General features: G+C 42.4%; 1 protein-coding gene across 1 annotated transcript; it reads right to left on the bottom strand.

The window, feature by feature from the left end:
- Window positions 1-634: 634 nt before the first annotated feature.
- Window positions 635-11,145, bottom strand: LOC132637587 (uncharacterized). Its single transcript, XM_060354655.1, has 7 exons — window positions 11,052-11,145; window positions 7,069-7,185; window positions 5,431-6,024; window positions 4,568-5,061; window positions 3,827-4,072; window positions 3,007-3,712; window positions 635-2,709 (listed from the first exon to the last, which is right to left on the bottom strand). Exons 1-7 carry the CDS (start codon window positions 11,143-11,145, stop codon window positions 1,805-1,807), a joined length of 3,156 nt encoding a protein of 1,051 aa, XP_060210638.1. The 3' UTR covers window positions 635-1,804.
- Between the last annotated feature and the right edge of the window lie 353 nt (window positions 11,146-11,498).

The raw sequence follows: 11,498 nt of genomic DNA, 5'->3' as shown, positions 1-11,498 counted from the left end.
TACCAGGGCCGGGCAGTATTCAGCAGGCTGCATGAAGTAGGTCCATCGCAAGGCCTCAAGCTTGCGAATGATGCTCGGGCATTGATCTTGCAGCCCCTGTAGAGTGACCCTCTTTTCGACAATGAGGCCCCGGACTGGATTCCCCTCAGACTTAATTGTATTCCAAGTCTTATACAGCTCCCTGGATCCAGGCACGGTGAATCGTTGCTCCATTGCCTCTCTTCGCTGACCTCTAGTGACGGCATCCTCGGGCTCAGAAGAGGAAGCCCCATGTGTCCCCTCTTCAGACTGGGGGACGGGATCAGCCGGTGCCTTTTCTTTTCTCCTAGAGGTGGAGGTTTTTCGTGTTGCTCGTCTTCCTCCACTTTGAGGTTGATTTGATCGAACCATCCTGCACAACATACAAAAATATACCCATTATTTACTGGCATGTTTACAAAAACAAAACATTGAAGGATGGCACCACCCGCGAAACCTCACATGCGAGTCGCATGTTTTACCTGCGACTCGCGTATTGTGTCGCAGATGATGCCAATAAACATGTTCTTTACTGTCAACACCTGCGACATAATGTGCGATTCGCATGTCAAACATGCGAATCGCGGATTATGCTCGCAGGTGAGACAGTTCCCTCTTTTCTTTTTTTTTAAATTACGCAACACAGCTGCACACACACAAGAACATATTTACGTAACTTTCTCCCTTAAGCGCATTGTCACCCCGTCAATCATTGGGAAAATCTATTCCATTACTCGCACCTATGTTTGATGGTTATTCCTTACAAACGACAATGACATTTTGTGACTCAGAAGGTATCACGGGTCCTATTTTACAGGTAATGATTTTGGGCGACTGATCATATTTCCACAACATTTAAACACTCACATAGTCGTTTAGGCATTTCGTCAAACACGTGGTGAGAGTGCGTCACTATTAGTTCTTACCACAAATGGGTACCCCAGAATTCCCTAGTCGCTATCTAATTTAGCATCAACAATCACTTCCTAGAAGGACTACACAAGCATGGGTACTCAAGACTTCCCCATTGTTCATCAATTTCCAAACAACCCATTTAACACATAAGTTAAATCTACCCAAATAACTAATTACAACAAGTGGTATGGCATGATAATGACATGTAATTGAGCAATTAGTAGATACCACCTAATGTAGAGAAGATAAAAGTCCAACATACCTTGAGAGTAGATGAAAGTAGGAAACCTTGAACTCCTTTGTTTTTTTTTTTTTTTAAATAAAAGGGAAGTTAGGGTTTTGATCTGTGATTAAGGATGCTTGAAGTGAAATGGGGGTTATAGGAGGACTTAAGGAGAATGGAGAGACCAAGAGTAAGATTATAACTGATAAGAACAACCGTTACCTTCTTTTATTTCAAAGAAACTGAACCGCGTCGGGTCGGGTCGACCCGCGACTTTTCACTTACCTGCACAACATGCGACTCGCGTATTATGTCGCATGTTTAACATGCGAGTCGCATGTTGTGTCGTTCCTTCGCGGATGCTGACAGAGAGTTCAGCTTTCATGGGCTGCATTTGGCACCACCTGCGATTCGCGGATGAAAATCGCGGACATGACACGCGAATCGCAGATGATGTCGCATGTCATGCCAATTGGCATTTTTCGCAATATTCTTCTTTGTATGCACATTTTATTCCTACACACTTGGACACACTTCAAAACATCATAAAAGTAAGAACAATAAACACATGAAAATAAAACTTGGGTTGCCTCCCAAGAAGCGCTTGATTTTACGTCGCAGCACGACGTTGGTACCTGTTTAACCCTTTTATGGCTCGTTGAGGATGAAGACCTCGATAATCTTTGCTTCATTCTGAGATCCCCAGTAATGTTTCACCCTTTGCCCATTCACTTTGATTTTGTTACCACTTGGGCAAACAAGTTCAATTGCTCCAGATGGGAACACTTGTGTGATTTCAAACGGGCCGGACCATTTGGACTTCAACTTTCCGGGAAACAACCGGAGCCTGGAGTTGAACAGCAATACCCGATCTCCGATGCTGAACTCTCTTTGCAAGATCTTCTTGTCATGGAAGTGTTTCATGCGGGCCTTGTAGAGTGACGAACTCGCATATGCCTTAAGTCGAAATTCATCGAGTTCGTTAATCTGCTCCAACCTCAAGTTTGAGGCATCACCCCATTCTAGATTCAACTTTTTCAAGGCCCACAATGCCTTATGTTCGAGTTCCACCGGAAGATGACAAGCTTTTCCAAATATCAGTTGATATGGAGACATGCCAATTGGTGTCTTGTAGGCTGTTCGGTATGCCCATAGAGCGTCATCCAATTTCCTTGACCAATCAGTCCGGTTAGCATTCACTGTTTTGGAAAGGATGCTCTTAATTTCTCTATTTGAGACCTCAACTTGGCCACTTGTTTGGGGATGATATGGAGTGGCAACTTTATGCTTAACCCCATACTTCTCAAGAAGAGTCTTGAACAATCTATTGCAGAAATGAGAGCCTCCATCACTAATGATTGCTCTTGGAGTTCCGAACCTTGAGAAGATCACCCTCCTCAAAAATGCAGTGACACTTCTTCCTTCATTGTTGGGGAGCGCGACGGCTTCCACCCATTTGGATACGTAGTCTACTGCCACCAGAATGTACTTGTTGTTGCAGGAGCTTACAAATGGACCTATAAAATCAATGCCCCATACGTCGAACAATTCAACTTCCAGAATTGGTGTCATTGGTAGCTCATGCCTTCTTGCTATGCCCCCATGTCTTTGACATTGATTACAAGCTTTCACAAAGTCATGAGCATCTTGATGGATTGTCGGCCAATAAAACCCACTTTGAAAAACCTTAGCAGCCGTTCTTGAGCTACTATGATGTCCACCAACTGGTGATGAGTGACAAGCTTCGATGATGGGCATCATTTCTACTTCGGGTATGCACCTCCTTATGATGTTGTCGGCGCAAACCCTGAATAGATATGGCTCGTCCCAATAGAATTTCCGGGCATCACTCAAAAACTTCTTCTTTTGGTGGAAGTTCAAATCCATTGGCATGATGTCACTTGCATGGAAGTTAGCAAAATCGGCATACCAAGGGATCATGTCATGCGACCCCGCCATTACCTGCTCATCCGGGAATGACTCATTGATTTCTAGGCCATCCAATGGACGCCCACCCTCTTCAAGACGAGACAAGTGGTCCGCCTCTTGATTTTCACACCCTTTTCTATCTTTGACTTTAAAGTCAAACTCTTGCAAAAGAAGGACCCAACGTATCAACCTCGGTTTTGCATCCTTCTTTGTCATGAGGTAACGTAGGGCTGCATGATCGGTGTGAACAATCACATGAGTGCCCAAAAGATAAGCCCGGAACTTCTCGAAAGCAAATACAATAGCCAGCAACTCTTGTTCGGTGACAGTGTAATTCATTTGGGCACTGTTCAGAGTCTTGCTTGCATAGTAAATTGGGTGAAAGATCTTATCACGCTTCTGGCCAAGAACAGCCCCCATGGCAAAGCCACTTGCATCACACATAAGCTCAAAGGGTTGAGACCAGTCCGGGGAAATGATGATAGGAGCCGATGTGAGTCTCTCTTTCAGAGCCTCAAATGCCTTCAAGCAAGCATCATCAAATACAAATTTCGACTCCTTCTCCAACAACTTGCATAACGGGTTGGCTATTTTTGAGAAATCCTTGACAAATCTTCTATAAAACCCAGCATGCCCAAGGAAGCTACGAACACCTTTAACGGAAATTGGAGGAGGAAGCTTAACAATAACCTCAATTTTAACTTGATCGACTTCAAGCCCCTTTTCCGAAATCTTGTGCCCCAAGACGATGCCTTCTCTAACCATGAAGAGGCACTTCTCCCAATTCAGAACCAAATTTGTCTCTTCACATCGTTTCAATACTTGGGCAAGATTCTTCAAGCATTCATCAAAGGAATCCCCAACTACGGAAAAGTCATCCATGAAGATTTCAATGGACTCCTCAACCATATCGGAGAAAATAAACATCATGCAACGTTGAAATGTTGCAGGTGCATTGCATAACCCAAAAGGCATTCTCTTGAAAGCAAAAGTCCCATAAGGACAAGTGAAGGTAGTTTTCTCTTGGTCCTCGGGGGCAATGGTGATCTGGTTGTACCCGGAATACCCATCAAGGAAGCAATAATAATCTCTACCCGCAAGCCTATCAAGCATTTGATCCATGAATGGCATTGGGAAGTGATCCTTTTTGGTCCACTTATTCAGCTTCCGATAATCCATGCAAACACGCCATCCGGTAACCTTGGGAGTGGGAATCAACTCATTTTTATCATTTGCAACCACGGTGATCCCACCTTCTTTTGGTACGCATTGAACCAGACTCACCCATGAGCTATCCGAAATGGGGTACACAACCCCGGCATCTAACCACTTGATTATCTCAACTTTTACGACCTCTTGCATGGGAGGATTTAACCTCCTTTGATGTTCAACGCTTGGCTCACAGTCTTCGTCAAGCTGAATTTTATGTGTACAAATACCGGGTGGAATCCCTTGAATATCCGCAATACTCCACCCAATAGCTTTTTTGTATCTTCTCAAGATCACCATCAACCTCTCTCTTTGCTCATCCGTCAACCGGGCAGAAATAATCACAGGCAATGTGTTGTTGAGTCCAAGAAACTCATACCTCAAATGTGAAGGAAGAGGTTTGAGTTCTAAAGTAGGAGGCTCAATAATTGAAGGTTTTGCAGGAGGAGCTGCTCGGTTTTCCAAGTCAAGATCGAGTTTCTTTGGATTGAGGTGATAAGACCCCATTCCAATCAGTGCATTGACCATCTCCTCAAATTCGTTTTCGTCATCCCATTCATAATTCATTATCACCGCCGCCAACATATCACCTATATGCTCTTGTTCTATGGTTGTCTCCATTGCTTCATCAATTGTGTCAATAACTGACACAATACTCATATCCGCCGGTTGTTTCATTGACTTGCAAATATGGAAAGTGATCTCTTCATCATTCATTCTAAATTTCAGATCACCTCTTTCCACATCCACTAGGGCACGCCCTGTGGCTAAGAATGGTCTTCCCAAGATAATGGGAACTTCAAAGTCAACTTCACAATCCAAGATCACAAAATCGGCCGGAAAAATAAATTTATCCACCCTTACAAGCACATCATAAAGAATACCAATGGGCCTCTTTACGGTTCTATCCACCATAAGTAATCTCATCGTGGTAGGACGGGGGGTGCCCAATCCCAACTTGTTGAATATAGAAAGCGGCATCAAATTGATGCTTGCTCCAAGATCACATAAAGCTTTAGCAAACTTGTAATTACCGATGGTGCATGGAATTGTGAATGCTCCGGGATCTTTTTTGTTGTGCACCAAAGCTTTGGTGACGATTGCGCTACAATGATGAGTGCCCCCCAATGTTTCACTGCCAGGGTTTCTTCTTTTGGTCACAAGATCTTTCATGAACTTCGCATAACCGGGCATTTGTTCAAGTGCCTCAACTAATGGAATATTTATTGAGAGCTCCTTTAATCGATCTATGAACTTGAGGAACTTTCCATCTTCCGCTTTCTTTGCCAATCGTTGGGGAAAAGGAGGGGGAGGCCTCATAACGGGCGGTGAAGCCCTTGGTACCTCCTCCGCCGCTTTCTTGCTTTCCGAGGCATCATTAATTTCCGGGAGGTCCTTGTCAGTGATGGGTTCTTCAACCATTTTATCTTCATCACCCAACACATTCTCTTTCACCGACACACTTTCCCCAACTGTTCTGCCACTCCTGGTAGTAATTGCGTTGCATTTATGGTCACCATCGTTCCTTGGGTTTGCAACTGTGTCACTAGGGAGTGAGCCTTTCTGCCTTTGATTTAGGATTGCAGAGATTTGGCCAAGCTGAGACTCCAATTGTTTAATGGAGGTAGAGTGTGAACTAACAATTTGACCCATGGATTTGACCTCATCTCTTGTCTCCTTGCAGAAGGTGTCGGTGGATTCCACTTTTGTCAATACCCTTGACAACATCTCTTCAATTTTTGAATTAGCGGAGTCACTGTTGGGCGGTTGACCAGCGATTGGTTGATTTCCCTTTGGAGGGACGTACGGATTTGTGCTCCGATGATTGTTGTAATTGTTTTTGTAACCCCCTTGATTGTTGTCACGATTATCTCTCCAATTAGAGTGACCTTGTTCTCTGTTCCAACCTTGATTCCCTTGACCTTGCCGCCAAGATCCTTGATTTGGACCTTGGTAGTTCGGACGGGAACCCTCCCTCAGATTGTTGACATAACTTTCCTCCTCATCATACATTTGGAAGCATTGCTCATCCGGAGGAACCCCTTCACAGGTTTCTACAGCGTTCACCTTTTTGCTTCCACCACCCATGACATGTTTTGTCAGAAGGTCCATTTGGGTGACCAGTTTTGCCATGGATTCATCTCTCTCTTCCTCCTTCTTGATCATCTCACGAGTGAGCACATGTTTGGAGGAACTTCCTCCACCCACTTCCGAATCTCTGGTGTGTCATGCTTCATTAGTCTCGGTCAATTTATCCAACAATTCACAAACGGTGGCATAAGAGTTATCCATAAGAGACCCCTCTGCAATGTTGTTCGCCACTGATTTGTTGACCGCATCTAAAGATATATAAAATGTCTGTAGAAGCACACCATCGGGCAAACCATGTTTGGGACAACTTTTGACTTTCTTTTTAAAACGCGTCCAAGTTTCATGGAGAGCCTCATCCGGAAGTTGACGAAAGTTGTTGATTTCGTCACGGAGTTGTAACATCCGCGATGGAGGGAAAAACTTCTTGAGGAATGCTTCGGTCAGTTCCTCCCAAGTAGTGATGGATCCGGAAGGAATATCATCTAGCCAAGCTGTGGCTTCCCCCGTTAGAGAGTACGGGAAGAGTCGTAGCCTGACTGCTTCCATTGAAACGCCCGGATGCACATTGGTAGAACAGACCCCAAGAAAATTTCTAAGGTGCCTCTTCGGGTCCTCTTTGGGTAGACCTCCGAACAGGCCCTTAGTGTTGAGCAGGTGCAGCATTGTGTTGGTTATAAGGAAACTCGAGTTTCCAATCAAAGGCGGGGGCTGAATTGCAGCTGCATAGCCTGCCCCCGCAGCTTCTTCACCAACCGCTACTGGTGGATTTTGGACAGGCATACCATCCTCATCCATATTGCCTGCACAACAAACAACAACAAAAAGGAAATAAGAAAAGAAATAAAGACTAAAAGTAAAGTTTTACACTAATTAGTAAATTTCTAGACCGTATTCCCCGGCAACGGCGCCATTTTTGATAACGTCCAAATCCACCCTATTAATTAGAATGGGCACGGTCGTATGCAATATATTTTACCCAACTATGAGTCGGGGTCGATCCCACAGGGAATACAATGAAGAAATATACTCGATAAGTGTAACACCTGACTATTAGTCTATATTTCAAGAGGAAAGGAAATATAATAAAAGTTTGATTGTTGGTTGTTCATTAAAGACTGAGAATGATTATAGGATGTAAACAATTGGTAAACGGGACTAAGGTTGTGGTTCCAATGGAGAGTAATGCGTTTGGGTATCAATTCAACTTATTTATTTGCCTAGGTGCATTAAGCCAAAGGTTACGCGATTCTTGCCAAAAGTTTTCCAACCAAATCAGCAAATTTCATCCTAAGCTTTTCCAAGCCCTAGGATGTTTTATAAGAAAGCACCCATGTAGCCTCAACTAGCTTTCCTATTCCTAGCTCAAGCTATTAGATGGATTTAATGACCCACATTGTTGCTATTAACTCTTTTCCTAACCTCTACTTTCTTTTCCAAGCAAAGTAATGGTATTAAGGCACAAGTAATGTTGTACACCATCACAAGACATTTATGCTTGAAGAGTTAATAGAAAACACCATTAGCATATAAATATAGTATGAATACGAAACCCAATCACATAACTAGCACATTGGATACCACAACCTTAGCTGAAAGATTAGCTACTAATATTCATTAAAAGTAAATCAATCAAGTAAAATGTATTCATAAAGCTTACAAAAGTGTTGGATGAAGAAGATGACAAAGCTAAAAGAAATCTCTTAAGTGCTTCAACACCCAACAGTAAATGACTTCACCAGAGTCTATGCCAAAAACTACAGGATAAAATAAACCAAAACCCTAGCAAATCTATTTATAGCATGTCCAAAACGGGAACAATTTCCAGACAAAATTGCCCCTGCGCATAGGGTGCGATTCGCACCTAGCGTCGCATGTTCGACCCGCGAATCGCGGATTTCACCAGACCATCGCAGGTGTCGCCTCTTCAGATAATTGTTGGGCACCATCCGCGACACAGTCCGCGATTCGCATGTTACACCTGCGACTCGCAGGTGGTGTCGCAGGTGGTGTCTCCTGTGGTGTCCTCTTTGATCCTCTCTGTCAACAAGTGCTGCACCGTCCGCGATTCGCATGTTACACCTGCGACTTGCAGGTGGTGTCGCAGGTGGTGTCACCTGTGGTGTCTTCTTTGATCCTCTCTGTCAACAAGTGCTGCACCACCTGCGATTCGCGTGTGGTACCTGCGAATCGCAGGTCGTGCCATTGTTCAGTTCTGCTGGGTTTTTGCTTCATTTTGCTTCGTTTTGCTTCAAGTTGCTTCCGGCACATGATATTCTACAAATTGACACAAAAACACGAGAAACGACATCAAAAGCACTTGGGGATTTGCAAAAGACTAAGTAATTGGCATCGAATGAGCCGTAATTTCACGACTCATCAACAAGGCTATCAAAATGATATACAAAATATAAACCGGCAAGGCTATGGGATTTCTAGCTATATATATAGATATGTCTGCGAGCCTCTACAAGGAGTATGCAATATCATAAAGACAGGATAGGACCCCGTCATGCCCATATGTACACAAAAGGAATAATACCAACTACTGCAGCTCCGGATCAAATGGAACCCTTCTATGCAATCACTGACGAAGCAGCCTAAAGGTCTGGTCTGTCTCCCTGTTTACCTGCGGGCTTGAACACAGTGTCCACAAATAAAAGGACATCAGTACGAACCATGTACTGAGTATGTAAGGCATGAATAGTAACATGATCAAAGCATGGAGGTAGCATAAGATAAAGAGAGCATTCTATACCTCATAACACTTCTTAAGACGACTGTCATGCAAATTTAACCTTTCTCTAGAGGAACCATTTCATACATATACATATATTATACCTTACCCGACCATATAGTTTCGGTGTCATCCATACCCAACCATAGCAAGACTCGGTACTGTTCGTACTCGACCATAACAACGCTCGGTGCTGTCCGTACCCAACTGCAGTGGTGTGCGCGCAATAGATATCATACCCGGTCATATAAGCCCGGTGTCACAACATATATATATATATATATATATATATATATATATATATATATATATATATATATATATATATATATATATATATATATATAAACCTATAAGAATACATAAGTAAAAGCAATATCATCATCATCATCATCACTATATCTTTCCTTAGAGGGTCAATTGTCATAAGACGAGATCACGACGATGAATAAGATCAACAAAATCATGAGCTTCTAGCGTTTCTAGGAAATAGAGCGTTATGAGTATCATAGATGGATTCAGGATGAGGAAATCATGCCTTTAGAAAGAAGGGTTAGCCTTAACATACCTTTATGTCTTCTTAACTACTTATTTTAACGTTCTCCTTCAAAGCCTGAAGAATCTACATTCAAGAGGATTTACACTAACGTCAGGTCTTGGAAATACTCATAAGTTCAAACTAGAATAATTAATAAGCTAGCGGGAATTTGGCAGCACTCCCCCTATTTCATCTCCTTCCACCATATTCCAAATCATCTCCCAACAACAATGACAACTTTAACAATATCATGATTAAGAGATTTTATTCAAATTATATCCAATACAATCCCAAAACTCATTCTCATAATCAATTTATATCAACAACTTTAAAACAACCCCTTATACACTTGTATGCAACACCTCCCCATCATTATTATTACCCTTCATAAGAAGATTATACTCAAAACACTTTAATAATTATAACTCAAGTTACTTTTACTACTCAAAATATTCTCAAATTCATATTTGAACTTTCTTTTCTCTTTCTCTTCTCAATCAATTTATATAACAATCAAACATCCTCAACAACATGCAATAAATGTGAAAACTGCCTTAATTACACGAGAAAAAACTTCGGATCAAATTATTCCACTTGAGTGAAACCCCTAACTTCAACACCAAAGGAATTCTTGAACTCTATAAACCCTAGTGAGCCTCCCAACACTTGAATCTCTTGATCTTTGATTTCACTTGGGTTTGGTTGGGTATGCTTAGAAGAAGGTTCTAGAGCTTTAATGGACTTTGGGAAATGTTTAAATGAGCAAAATGAACGAGGGTCGAGATTATATATAAAAAGAAACCTGGTACCGACCCGGATTTACAGTACACTTTTACGGATCGTAAAAATTATACGATCCATATAATTAGACCGTAAAATCCAACCAGTAACTCACCCCCTTCTGGAATCAATTTACGGTAGAATTCAGCCAGATATACGGTCCGTATATCTTATCGTAAAACCCCCTTTTTTACGAAACATATTCTCGTTGATTTGTTCCACCTTTAATTCTTCCAATACCTACTAAACACGAACTTAACCCCTTATAGCTATAAGATAAACTTGTCTAATCCCATTCAACCTTGATAACCCCCGTATCCGAGACTAGAACCACTAACATACGATGAATCTCAATGTACAAATTCACGAGGTGTAACATCCTCTCCCACCCCCACCCCCCCCCCCCCCCCCCCCCCCCCCCCTTAAGAATATTCGTCCTCGAATGTTAAGCTCTTAGTGATTCTACAAAAATTTCGCCAGAGTTTCCCTTGTAACTATACCACTGCCATCCCGTCACAACAACCCAAAATATAGAATGCCTCACAGGGCTACAACAACAACAACAATAATGGCCTCAGATGACCAAGAAATCATAAAAAGAAAGCATTACGCACCTGAAGACAATGGTAGCTCTATCTGAACCTCCTCTGGGAGTATAAACAAATGTTGATACCTGGACTTCATATTTTCCTCAGCTTCGCAAATCATTTCTTCCCTATTATTCTTTCTCCATAGAACTTTAACTGAGGATACATCTTTAGTCCCAAGTCTCCGAACTTATCTATCTAGAATCGCAATGGGAATTTCTTCGTAGGATAGTTATCCGGTGACCTGAACATCATTTACCGGTACAATTCTAGAAGGATCTCCAATGCACTTGCATAGCATTGACACATGGAAAACTGGGTGGACTGACTCCAAATCTGAAGGTAGATCTAACTCATAAGCCACCTGGCCTATCTTGCGTACAATCTTGTAAGGTCCAATATACTGAGGGCTAATCTTGACCTTTTTACCAAACCTCATAACTCCCTTCATCGGCGACACTTTCAAGAATACCC

Source organism: Lycium barbarum, chromosome 4, assembly GCF_019175385.1.
Source record: "Lycium barbarum isolate Lr01 chromosome 4, ASM1917538v2, whole genome shotgun sequence".
Classification (NCBI taxonomy): domain Eukaryota; kingdom Viridiplantae; phylum Streptophyta; class Magnoliopsida; order Solanales; family Solanaceae; genus Lycium; species Lycium barbarum.
The sequence above is the reverse complement of the archived record's forward strand: the minus strand, read 5'-3'. Positions and strand labels throughout refer to the sequence as shown.